This window comes from Stegostoma tigrinum, chromosome 1 (genome assembly GCF_030684315.1).
Source record: "Stegostoma tigrinum isolate sSteTig4 chromosome 1, sSteTig4.hap1, whole genome shotgun sequence".
Lineage (NCBI taxonomy): Eukaryota > Metazoa > Chordata > Chondrichthyes > Orectolobiformes > Stegostomatidae > Stegostoma > Stegostoma tigrinum.
The window spans coordinates 61,678,075-61,691,951 of record NC_081354.1 but is presented as its reverse complement, the minus strand read 5'-3'; the positions used below and the strand labels follow the sequence as shown (position 1 = coordinate 61,691,951).

At 40.6% G+C, this 13,877-nt stretch overlaps 1 protein-coding gene across 5 annotated transcripts in view; it reads right to left on the bottom strand.

The window, feature by feature from the left end:
- Positions 1-1,516: 1,516 nt before the first annotated feature.
- The window catches only part of egf (epidermal growth factor), a 132,666-nt gene continuing 120,305 nt past the window's right edge, over positions 1,517-13,877 (bottom strand). For 3 of the 5 annotated variants that reach the window (XM_048538337.2, XM_048538347.2, XM_048538318.2), the window contains 2 exons: positions 10,503-10,635; positions 1,517-1,820 (listed from right to left, as the gene is read on the bottom strand). In XM_048538337.2, coding sequence (XP_048394294.1) covers positions 10,521-10,635 — 115 coding nt within the window. In that variant the 3' untranslated portion in view covers positions 1,517-1,820; positions 10,503-10,520. The remainder of the gene's footprint in view (positions 1,821-10,502; positions 10,636-13,877) is intronic. The other 2 variants (XM_048538328.2, XM_048538356.2) reach the window with 1 other exon arrangement.

The following is a 13,877-nucleotide window of genomic DNA, read 5'->3' as shown; positions in this document are numbered from 1 at the left end:
GCATTTTTCTTCTTCCTGTCCACAGCCAATTGCAACTTGGCTGCAATCAGATGACTCAACATAGATTGAATATTGGGCTTGCATCTGTGTAGAAAAAACATGTCCTCAATCTAACGAATGAATATTTCTCATGGGCTACACATAAAACTGACAAGGAAACTACATGCCCTAATGCAGCAGGTAAATAGGAATATAAAGGATCAGCAATGATCTTTGTGGCCTACTGATCAGGCTCCCAGGGTGTGTTTACCTAAGAATCTCTCAGGGGCCTGAGTATCATTTTACACTTAAAAGTTAATAATTAACAGTAAAAAAGAACTTAGCTTGGATTTACACACCCAGCAGGTGAAGTCCTTTGCTTGTACTCAAACGCAAATTCACACAAGAGCTCTAACCTTGACCAAATAGTGATGGGATTGGCAGTTTAATTCAGTAGAACTGGCTGTCCACAATTTTAGATATCAAACTGTTGTCTGAAGTGAAAAAGTGCATCAGGTGTTAGGGGCAGATAATGGGCTAGTGGTATTATCACTGGACTATTCATTCAGAGACCCAGGTACTAGTCTGGGGACCTGGGTTTGAATCCCACCATTGTTGATGATGAAATTTTAATTCAATCAAAATCTGGAATTAAGAGTCTAATGATGACCATGAAACCATTGCCAATTGTCAGGTAAAAAACGTCTAGATCACTACTGTCCTTTAAGGAAGGAAACTGCCATCATTACCTGGTCTGGCCTAAATGTAACTCCAGACCCATAGCAATGTGGTTGACTCTTAACTCTCCTCTGGGCAACAAATGCTGGCCTAACCAGCGAGGCCCTCAACCCTTGAATGTATTTTTAAAAATGTGTTGTATCATATGAGGTAATCAATAAAATGCCTTTTGCACATTGTCAGAATGAGCGTAACAAGCCATTGTGCAGTTACTGAAGTACACAGCTCAATTAATCATAACAATGAACCTTATAAAAAGCCATCCAGTGTTTTTATATTATCAGTGGGGTAAATACTGGTCTCCATCTGTTGGTGAGGATTACCCACTCAATTTAAAACTGGATCAATTTCCATTCCCTTCAAATAAATGGAATGGAAATCCAATAGACTTTACAATAGATGAATAATCCATTTAGTCAAGGTGAAAACTTAACCAATGTGTTCTGAATACCAATCCAATTCACAATATCTTATGAAGTTTAATTCAGAGGCCATTCTTTGCGGTTACTGTCACAACCTGAAGTCCACTAATCTCTCAATATCTTTGTTCTGTACTCTTCCCAACTATCCGCAATATATCTTATTTGGATTGTTCTGTTCACCCACTTTGTTCCCTGAAATAGTCTGAATATTAAACACAAGTGAGTTTCAGTTGAGGGAAATTGAGAAAGTGCAATATTATGGGTAACCTGCAGGAATAAATACACTGTACCTAGAAAGTGCAAAACAGATGAGTAAACTAGTTTATCAATTGATCAGTGATTTCAATATAGTACAGCAGACAAACAGGAGCAGCCTCTGAAGGACGTGTTCTATGGTTTTAATTTGATAGAAATGAACACAAACAAAAAGCTTATTCACTGTTTTCATGAAGATATGACACCTGAAATCGTTAATTCTTAAACAGATGAATGGCCTCAGCCCATTGTCTTCGGGAGATCAGAATGACTAATGTTAAGGTAAATCAGAAAGTCCTCTGGCAGAAGCTGAGATTTAGTTTGAGGGCTCCTATGCGGGGCTGTAGACTGTCTTGTGATTGTACATTAGTTGCTCTTTTAACTGATATCCAGTAACTTCATTGCAAAATGCAGTGGATGCATGTTCTATAGACAAAGAGAAAGGTTAAACATAGTTAGAGAGTAAATCTGAATGGCACATATCAACATTGTGCTTTATATAAATTATTAGTACCATAAATAAAGGTTGTCACTAACTATCCACAGTGCTGTGATGTATCACCTGGATTATAAATTGAAGACAAACACATACCAGTATTCGGAAATAGGAACTCTCAACCTAATCTTAATATTGGGTTGAGAAGCTGGAATAGGTATTTTGGGCCTTTGTACTTACTTCACCATTCAGAACGATCATGCCCAATCTAGTTATGGTCTCAGCCCCATTTTCATGTCTGCTCCCCACAAATTTTGGATCCCTTGCCTATCAAAAATCTCTCAAACTCAGCTTTGAATAGATTCAATTATCTGGCCTCTACTGCTTCCTTGGTAAGACAATCCTACAGCTTAACAAAACTCTGAAAGAAAATAATTCACCTCATCTCCATTTGGAAAGGAGACCCCTTATTCTTAAGCTGTGTGACCTCAATGTAGTCTCCCCGACAAGAGGAAACATTTGCCTATCACCTACCCTTTCATATTCCCTCAGGATAGAACGAGTTTCAGTAAGATCACCTCTCATTATTCTAATCTGCAAAAAATACACGCCCAACATGTTCAACTTTTCTTCATAAAATAAGCCCTTCATCCCAGCAATAAATCTGGTGAACCTTCCCTGAACTGTTGCAAGTAAAAAAGCCAAAAATGTACCTAGAATTCCAGATGTGCACTCATCAAGATCCTGTACAGTTTGGTGAAAACATCCTTAATGTGTTTTCCATTGCCTTTCTAAAGCATACCAATATTCCATTTATCTTCCTGATACTTGCTGTACCGAGATATTAATTTTAAGTGATTTGTGTACCAGGTAACCTAGACGAGACAATACGTCAGAATTCTGCAGTCTTTATGGTGTACTGCTTTTTTATTCTTTCTACCAAATTGGAGAATCCAGATTTCGCCACAAAGTGCCCCTCTGCAAATTTTTTACCTGCTCATCTAAAGTGTCGAAGTCAATGATGTCATTTCAGTGAGAATGTACTGAGGTCAGAAGCTGATCTATACTGGCAGAACACAAGCTTTGCGTCGGTGAGTAGATGCTGCTTGACAGTGCTGTTGATGACACCTTCTATCGCTTTACTGATGATTGAGAGTAAATGGACGGTGTGGTAATTGGTGGGGTCAAATTTTTCTGGCTTTTTGTGCAAATGACATATGGGTAATTTTCCACATAAGAAGAAAGAATAAAGGAAATTACAGCACAGGAACAGGCCCTTCAGCCCTCCATGCCTGTGCCGATCCAGATCCTCTATCTAAACCTGTCACCTATTTTCCAAGGATCGGCATTCCTCTGCTCCCTGCCCATTCATGTATCTGGCTAGATACATCTTAAATGACGCTATTGTGCCCACCTCTACCACCTCAGCTGGCAATGCGTTCCAGGCACCCACCACCCTCTGCGTAAAGAACTTTCCACGCATATCTCCCTTAAACTTTTCCCCTCTCACCTTGAAATTGTGACCCCTGGTAACTGAGTCCTCCACTCTGAGAAAAAGCTTCTTGCTATCCGCCCTGTCAATACCTTTCATGATTTTGTAGACCTTAATCAGATCCCCCCTCAACCTCCGTCTTTTTAATGTAAATAATCCTAATCTACTCAACCTCTCTTCATAGCTAGCACCCTCCATACCAGACAACATCCCGGTGAACCTTCTCTGCTCCCTCTCCAAAGCATCCACATCCCTTTGGTAATGTGGCGACCAGAACTGTACGCAGTATTCCAAATATGGTCGAACCAAAGACCTACACAACTGTAACATAACCTGCCAACTCTTGTACTCAATACCCCATCCAACAAATGAAACCATGCAGTATCTTTCTTGACCACTCTATCCACCGGCGTTGCCAATTTCAGGGTACAATGGACCTGAATGCCCAATGCTCTCTGTGCATCAATTTTCCCCCGGGCTTTTCCATTTACCATACAGTTTGCTCTTGAATTGGATCTTCCAAAATGCATCACCTTGCATTTGCCTGGATTGAAGTCCATCTGCCATTTCTCCGCCCAACTCTCCAATCTGTCCATATTTTGTTGTATTCTCCGACAGTCCCCTTCACAATCTGCAATTCCACCAATTTTGGTGTCATCTGCAAACTTGCTAATCAGACCATCTATATCTTCCTCCAGATCATTTACATATATCACAAACAACAGCAGTCCCAACACGGATCCCTGTGGAACACCACTGGTCACAGTTCTCCATTTTGAGAAACTACCTTCCACTATAACTCTCTGGCTCCTGTTGCCCAGCCAGTTTTCCATCCGTATTGCTGGTACACCCTGGACCCCACGCAACTTCACCTTCTCCATCAGCCTACCTTGGGGAACCTTATCAAATGCCTTACTGGAGTCCATGGATATGACATCTACAGCCCTTCCCTCATCTATCAACTTTGTCACTTCCTCAAAAATTCTAACAAGTTGGTAAGATATGACCTTCCCTGCACAAAACCATGCTGCCTATCACTAATAAGCCCATTTTCTTCTAAATATAAATAGATCCTATACCTCAGTATCTTCTCCAGAACTTCCCCACCACTGACGTCAGGCTCACTGATCTATAATTACCTGGATTATCCTTGCTACCCTTCTTAAACAAGGGGACAACATTAGCAATTCTCCAGTCTTCCAGGGCCTCACCCATGCTCGAGGATGCTGCAAAGATATCTGTTAAGGCCCCAACTATTTCCACAGCTATTTTCCAGCTATTTACATAGGTGCCAGTGTTGTCGCTGTACCTGAATAACTTGGCTAGGAGTGCAGCAAATTATGGATCACAAGTCTTGATACTACATCCAGATTGTTGTCAGGGCCCAGAACCCTTGCAGTATACAGCATCTTCAGCCATTTCTCACATGGAGTACATCCAACTGGCTGAAGACTGACCCGTGATACTGGGGACTACTGGAGGAGGTTAATATAGAACATCCACTTCAGCAGTCTGGCTGAAGACTGTTGCAATTTTTTCAGTTTTATCTTATGCACTGATGTGCTGGGCTCCCTCATCACTAGCGATGGGGCTGTTTGTGAAGCCTCCTACTCCAGTGAGTTGTTCAATTGTCTACCACCATTCACGACTGGATGTGACAGCACTGCAGATCTTGGACCTGATCCATTGGTTGTGGGATCACTTTGCTCTGTCTATTTTTGGTGCTTATGTTGTTTGATGTACAAGTAGTCCTGCCTTGTAGCTTCACTAGGTTGAAACCTCATTTTTTAGGTACTTGAGCTGTTCCTGTCTTGCCCTCCTGGACTCTTCATTGAACTGGGCATGCCCCCTAGGTTAATGATATTCCAGGCCATGAGGGTGCAGATTGTTTCTGAGTATCATTCTGTTGCAGATGGTCCATAGCACTTCCCAGATGCTGATTCTTGTGTGGCCAGATCTGTCCAAAATCTATCCTATTTAGCAGTCAAACACAACATGATGGAAAGTATTCTTAATGAGAAGAAGGGACTTAGTGTCCATGAGAACTATGTGGTGGTCATTCTTTTTGATACTGTCATGAACAGATGCATCTGCAACAGGCAGATTGGTCAGAATGAAATCAAGTATGTTTTTAACTTTTTGTTGGTTCCCTCATGCACTGGTGGTGTTGGAGGAATTGTCTATTAGTTATAATTCCGATTGTATGACTCTGTCAGGCTGTTCCTTGACGATTCTGTGAGGCAGCTCTCCCAGTTTTGTCACTAGCTCCCAGATATTAGTAAGGAGGACTTTGCAGGGCCAACATCTCAGGATTTCCTGTTTGCTGTTTCCAGTACGAGGTTCTCTATCCATTTTCATTTCCTCTTTGAGACTGTTTTTCAGTTGGTGACCTGTTTACAGTATGTATGAGTGGCCTGGATGAGGGGGCTGAGTGTGAAACCACAGGTGAGAATTATACTAAAAGGAGACAGAGTGATATAGACAGATTAAATGTGTGGACAAAAACTTGGCACATGGCACATAATGGGGAAAAATTTAGGTTATATGCTTTGGCAGGAAGAATAGAGAAGTTGAATGTTATTTAAATGGAGACAGGCTACTGAAAACTGCAGCACGGGGGGATCAGTCTATGATTCACAAAGAGCCAGCATCCAAAATTAGCAGGTAATTGTAAAAGTCATAGAATGTTAGCTTTTATTTTGAAGGAAATGGAGTGTAAAAGTAGGGAATCCATGCTCAACCTGTAAAAGGCACTAGACAGACCACATCAAAAAGATTACTGTGAACAGTTTTGGTCCTATTGGAGGCAGTCCAGAGAAGGTTCAAGAGGTTGATGCTGGGTATGGAAGGTCCCACACAAAGCTTTATTGGACCCAATTAAAGAGCATATATTGGTAGGAATTGAAAATTGTTTAACAGACAGGAAACAGAGAGTGGGAGTAAATGAGTCTTTTTCCGATGGTAGGCAGATGCTATAAGGATCAGTGCTTGGGCCCCAGCCACTCACACTGTATATACATGACTTTGATCAGGGAACAAAATGCAACATTTCCATGTTAGCACAAAATCTAGCAGGGTTGTGAATTGTAAGGAGGATACAGAGAAACTTCAAATCAAGTTTGGAGAGTAGGCAACCACTTTGAAGATGCAGGATAATATAGCTAAATATGAAAATATAAACTTTGATGCGAAAAACAAAGAGGTAGAGTATTATTGAAATGATGATGTATTGGGAAGGGCAGACATACAAAGGGTTCTGGGTGCTCTTGCACACCGGTCAATGCAATTCGATGGCAGCTGCTGCAAGTAATTAGGTTTGTAAATGGTATATTGGTCTTAATTGCAATAAGTTTTGTGTTCTGAAGTGGGGATGTCTTACTGCAGTTATATATGGCCTTGGTGAGACTGCATCTGCAGTGTTGCATATAATTCTGGTCTCCCTATCCAAGAAGTTATTTCCTTGCCATAAAGGAAGTGTTGCAGAAATTCATTAGGCTGACTCTGGGGATGGCAGGAGTGTCCCATGAAGTCGGATTAGTTTAACTGGGCTTTTATTCACCAGAGTTTAGAGAGGTGAGAGGGAATCTGATTGAAACATGTGAAATCCTGATTGACTAAATGTAAGGAGGATGTTTTGCCTGGCTTTGGACTGGAGATATAGTCTCAGGATATGGGGTAGGCAATTTTTGACAGAAAGAGAATAAGTTTCTACTCTTGGATGGTAGAGAACCTATGAAATTCTCTACCACTGAAGGCTGCGGGGGCTAAGTCACTGAATATATTCGAGAAAGATAGTTGTTTTAGATTTTAAATGCATCAACTGGTATGGGGAGATATGAGGCATATGGCAATTAGATAAACGATCAGCCATGATCATAGTGAATGGTTAAGCAAGCTTGAAGAACCAAATAGCCTACTCCTGCTCCTGTGTTGTATATTTCTTAGTGACGATAGGCTGAGGGAGTTGGATCTGTTCTCGTAGGAATTTAGAAAAATGAGAGGAAACATATATAATTCTTGACAGAGAGAATGCAAAGAAGTGTTTCATCTTGTGGGAGAGTCTAGGACTAGAGGGCATAATCTCAGGGTAAGGGATCACCCAGTTAAAAAAGAAATGAGAAAGAATTTTTTCTTTCAGAGGGTAGAAATCTGTGGAAATCTTTAGCGCAGAGGGCTGTGGAGGTTAGGTCATTAAATATATGCAAGGCTGAGAGGGACACCATTTTAATCAGCAAGGGGTTCAAGGGCTATGGAAAAAGGCAGGAAAGTGGAGTGGAGGATTATCAGATTAGCTCAACAGGGTACTTCCCAGGGCAGTTCAGAATCACCCCATTGCTGTTTGTCTGAAATCAGACCAGAAAATTACAGCAGATTTCCTTCTCCAAAAGACATTGGTGAACTAAATGGACTTTATAGCAATGGTTTTATTCATTAGACTTTTGAATCTAGGTCCTAAGAGCATTTCCTGCGTCTCTGAATTACTAGGCCATTGTCAAATCCATTGCATCATCTCCTCTGTGGTCAAGAGTTTTTGGGGGCTGACATCAGCACCCAAACCACACTCATGTTGGCAGTGTTGAAACAATGAGAGCCAGTCAAAATGTGACAGGTAAGACCACTGGAGTGTTTTAAACACTACTTCTGCTGCCTCTTTTTAGCATACACGGCACAGCATGTATCAAGGTTCAATATGGTTTGTTGTAAGCTGGGGAGGTGATTGCCTAGTGGTATTAGACTGTTATTGGGCTGGTATTTGGACTGCTAATCCAGAGACCCAGGTAATGCTCTGGGGACCTGGGTTCAAATCCCACCTTGGCAGACAGTGGACTTTGAATTTAACTAAAAATCTGGAATTAAGAATCTAATGATAACCATGAATCTATTGTTGATTGTTGGAAAGATTCATCTTGCCCATTAATGTCCTTTAGGGAAGGAAACAGCCATCCTTTGCCTGGTTTGGCCTACAAGTGACTCTAGACCCACAGCAATGTGTTTGACTTTTAACTGCCCTCTGGTCAATTGGGGATGGACAATAAATCCTGGCCTAGCCAGTGAAACCTCTCAACCTGTGAATGAATCAAAAAAAGAAGCTAAACAGTCATTTAATTGTGGGAACACAGCCTTTGCCACCAGTGAAACAATGACAAGATAAAGATGACGAGGAGGAAGAAAAGGTGTCACAGGAGGAGGATCTGGCTGGACTTTGAAGATCTGGCTAGCTGGTTGATAGTTAAGAGCAAGGGCACTGGTGGAATGGCAGTGATGGGACAATGGAGGCTCCTGAGATGGAGGGCAGATTGCTAATCTGTCACGACACCCTGAAAGGCCCTTTGAACATCATCTATAGCTATGATAGCAGCAATCACGGCTGCAGTCAGAACTTCCAATACAATATGCAGCAATTGGGTGGCTCTTGCTTCTGCTGTAATGGAAGCTAAGCCATTAGTTATCAAATGGTAGATTATGGTTGGATCTGCAAGTGTGCTAATAGTTTATGACCATCACTTCCACAATGAGCTGTCAGTTTTGCATAAAGCTGTCTGCAACATTGGGGTGTATCTCCTTTACCCTCTTTAGAGGCTGCCCACAGGTATTCTGGCAGCCTGCCAAAGCACTGGCATTTCCTTACACATATCCATCAGCCTTCTAACATAGCCCATTCATTAAACTGTCCATTTGAGACTTTTGCAATAGGCTAGGGTGCAACCTCCTGGGAGCTGACGTCTGCCCTGTCTTTGTCCCTTGACCTAACTGCAGGCGACTCATGCCCAGTGTCTCACTGCATGTTAGATCCTACTTTTTGCTATGCTTTTTACTACAGTTGATTTGGCATCAAAACTGGTAGCTGCAGGTATAAGGAGGGTATATCTTCTTCATTACTGCCTTCCTGCTTTTCCGTCACGGCCTGGCTAGTTGGCAGCATTTGTGAGTCTAAAAAGGAAAAAGGCATTATCATAACTTTATGATGAACGTAAGAGGAAAGTAAGATATGCAGGCTTACAATGTAGTTTATAAATCAGAAGAGAGCTTGAGATGAGGCATAAGTGGGATTTGAGAAGAGGGATTCAGCCTGACAATACCCATCATCTTCAATCGTTTCTGTCCTGTTACTAGTTTCCATCATGAACGCTTAGTGAGCTCTGTCTCCTCCATGAGGTTAAAGGGATGCAAAAATCTCCAATCCCCGCCTGTTGAATGCTGCTACCTCTGGCTATGCACTCTCATCCTCCAAGAGAGGAGTATATGAGTATGGACATTGTATTTGGCTGATATGTCTGTCATGACAGAATAGCTGGCGGTGTGTGTGAGCTGGCAGATCTGAGTGTGAGGCTTGCAGCTGTGCGATGCTGAGGTGCCATTATTAATGGAAGGTATGAGACCTGAAAGCATTGTATCAGGTCCTTGGGACTTGACTGCTGGCATTGACCAGTATTGCTTTTCATTCATGTAGCCTTCAGAAATTTAGATACTTATGGACAGATGCCATTTCCCATGCTCTTCACCACCCTGCCGTGGCTTTGGCGCAGTCAGAAAATCTTAGGGTATTCCTTATTTGCATACTTTTTACATCTTTTTCAAGTCAGAATCAGTTGTGGGATGACTTCCAGTATCCACTTCAACCACAGTAAACTCTTCCTTTAAGAAGTGCCTTTTTAAACTTGTTTTGACTTGTATTAGCCTCTCACTATTTTATGGTTTTTTTTCAAGTATACACTGCCTCGACTTTATGCCAGCTGCAAACTAAAAGCCTTTAAATATGCATAAGACATTTGAATGCTGCCTCCACCAGAAACAATGGGAGGGAATTGATTGCTCAATATCATTCTATGTCCATCTTCACGGGTGACCAAATCTCCAGTCTACAACTGTTCCAGTTTTTGTATTTGCTATGTACTTTAAAATTGCAAATAAGTGATACTACAGAAAATCCTGACAGACAACCGGCAGAAAATGGACATGAAAGTGGCAATATAATTTACAAAGGGGAACAAATTGCTGGTCATCATCATGATCTTGTAATTTAGCAGGAAGTTTGAGATTCTAGGCCTATAATGATCTACACATTATTTGCACATCTACGTCAAAGGAAGTACACATACATTTATCAATTGGAAATAACTGTGAGAATATGACAAACTAGAAATTAAACAGAGAATCGGTGTTACTGTACAAAACTCACACAAAACTCCCAATTATTTTAAAACAGTGTCCAGGTAAACTGATGCTGTGGCCTGTGTATGGTTTTTTGTTCTGATAATACGGATTGTACGCGCTTCTCCAATCTTCCAATTAGTTTCCACCACAGTGTAAAACTGCAACAAGCAAGTAGCAGAATGCAAATAAACATTAGGTCAGGCAAGATACAACAGACAAACCTGCAAAATGAATGCAGAGAAGCTATTTCTGACTTCACGGAAAGCTACAGATAAATTCTGAGGAATCTCTTCAGTGTTAATAAACAAATTTGTCAGTCATCGGTTTTTTTTTAGAAATACTGTATCTCAGTGATGCAACTATCTAACTCACCAGGAGGGCCGTGTGCATATTTAATACAGATAAATCTAGTTATTACTTGTCTCAGAAATTTCTTTTCATATTGGTAACTTCACTCTGAATAATGCAAAGAGTTGGTGCTTTACACATCCACATTGAAAAACAAGACAAAATCTTGTTTATGTTTCAGGAATGACTTCTTTGTCATGGTAATATTCTAACTTCTGTTTTCTTATTCGCTCATCCTTTGTGAGAACTGCTGACAATGTTTATTGTCCATCTTTGATTCATCTGGAAAATGTTTTCGCAAGTCACCCTACAGAACTGCTACACTCCACACAAGTATATATAAAACTGTATCAGTTCAGAAGCCCTTGAGCCTGATCAACCATTTGCTAAGTTCACATTTGATCTGATTGGAACTGACTCCAACCAGTGGAGATTCCCCACCCCCGATTCCCTTTGACTCCTGTTTTGCTCGGGCACTTTGACACCGTACTCAATATGTGCTCTTCTTCCCAAACTTAAAATCACCTTCAATCTTTCCCCACATGAAAAAAATTGCAGCAGCTTGTACTTGAGAATCTGTGCTGAGATACGTTTGTACCTAAGATCGTGCCTTAAGTGACAACTTGTATACTTTACAGTGCACTCACGTGAGTACATGACAATAAAACTAATTCTAATTCTATTGCTGTTAGTTACAGAGCTGATTCTGTAAGTTTTTTTTGTTATGCCGAGAATGCTTTCAAATATAATAGGGAAGGTTAGAATCTAAAGGGTTGAAAATAGTCTGATTAATAGAATTGAAGAATAGTAAAGCCCTAAGACAGACGCATTGACATATCAAGTCTTTAGTTGGGTTTCCACATGAGGTAGTTCGATAAATCACATTCTCCATGAGAATTGGAACATTGCATTCGAGTTTTATTGGACTGGGATTGGTTAACGTTGTTAATTTAGTGAAAGTTTGTAAGGTTTGAGATGGAGTAAAATCAGTCAGTGAGTCTGGTAAAAACTTTAATTTGTGTTCAACTTTTCAGAACAAATGCTAAGTAACTTGACAGAAATTCAAAAAGGAACTGAACATGATTGGCAAAACCATGCGATACTACTAACAATTTGGATAATTTACCAAAAAAAACTAGTTTATCAATTGCACACAGGCAATGTTACATGACAGAAATTCAGAATAAAATACTCCACAAAAAACTGTGCCTAATGGTTTTTTTCTTAGATGTGAATATTCGATAATATATGTTGGCCAATGAACAAAGAAGTCTCCGTCAAGCAAAAAATGATATTGAAAATAATGGGCACCTGTAAGTGATTAGTGAAGTAGCGACGTTCAGAAAGCTCAAAGGTGAGAGTGAAACTCAAACAATTTATAACTGTCCACAAAGTGAAATTACAGACTTGTAACAGATCCCACGTTTCTGTTTTAATTCCTTTTCTAACACACACTTTGGATTTGATTGGGAAGCAAAATGCTGCAAACACTAGAAACCCGAAATAAAGACAACAGAAAATGCTGGAAACACTCAGCAGGTCTGGCATTATCTGGCAGCGCAGAAGCAGAATTAAAATTTCATCTCTATGACTGATGAAAGGCAACTGACTTTAAAAAAACCTTCTTTCTCCACAGATGCTATCCTAACTGCTGAGTAGAATAAAGAACAAAGAATGATGCAGCACAGGAACAGGCCCCTTTGGCCCACCAAGACTGCACCGACACATTATGTCTTACTAAACTAAAATTCTTTTGCTTTGACACTGTCCATATCCCTCTGTTAATTCATAAATCCTTCAAGATTCCTCCTTTGCAGTGCATTCCATGCACTTACCACCCCCTGTATAAGAAACCTACCTCACACATCTTCTTTAAATGTACTCCCTTCTACCCAAAAGTTATGCTCCCTGCAATTGACAATTCTATCCTGGGAATTATCTGACTATCCATTCTATGCATGCCTCTCGTAATTTTGTAGGCTTCTATCAGGTCACCCCTCATTCTTTAATGTTCAATTGCAAACATATCACTTTTGTCCAATCTCTCCTCATAGCTAATAACTCCAAAGCAGGCAACATCATGGTAATCTCTTTCTATCTCCTCTCCAAAGCCTCCATATCCTTCTGGTAGTGGTCCAAAATGAACTGTACACAATCTTGTAAATGTGGTCTAAAGAAAGCTGTATTTAACATGACTTGCCAATTTTTATGCTCTATGGCCTCACCAGTGAAGACAAGCGTGTTATATGTCTTCTTGACCACCTTAATCCATTTGTGTTGCCACTTTCAGAGAACTGTGGACCTGAACGCCTAGATCCATCTGCATTTTAAATCTATTGAGGGTTCTCTCATCTACAATATACTTCCCTCCTGCATTAGATCTCCCAAAATACATCAACTCGCATATGTTCAGATTAAACTCCATCTGCCATCTCTCCACCCAAACCTCTGGCCTATGTATATCCTTCTGAATCCTTTGGTAATCCTCCTCACTATCTGTAGCTCCTCCAATCTTTGTGTCATCTGCAAACATACTAATCAGACTACCTGTATTCTCCTCTAAGTCGTTATTAAATATTACAAACAACAGAGGTGCCAACACTGATTCTCATGGAACACCATTAGTCACAGATCTCCAATCTGAAAAACATCCTCCCATCTCTTCTCTATGTCTTCTTTGACTAAACCAGTTCTGTATCTATTTTACCAGCTCACCACAGATTCCCTGTGACTTCATCTTTTATATCAGCCTGCCATTAGGGACCTTGTCAAAGACTATATAGTCAACATCTACCACCCTGCCCTCATCAACAATCTTCATTATTCCCTCAAAAAACTCAAACTTGAGAGACATGATTTTCCCTGTACAAAGCCATGCTCCCTGTCACTAATTAAGTATTTCCAGATTTTTCTGTTTATTTTTGGACTTGATAGGATTGAAACCCCATGTCCTTACCCCCAACCCCATACACCAGGTCTTGCTACCACATAGTCTGCTATTACACACAACATATGGTTAGCCACTACCAGTCTCCATTAAAAACTATTCTCC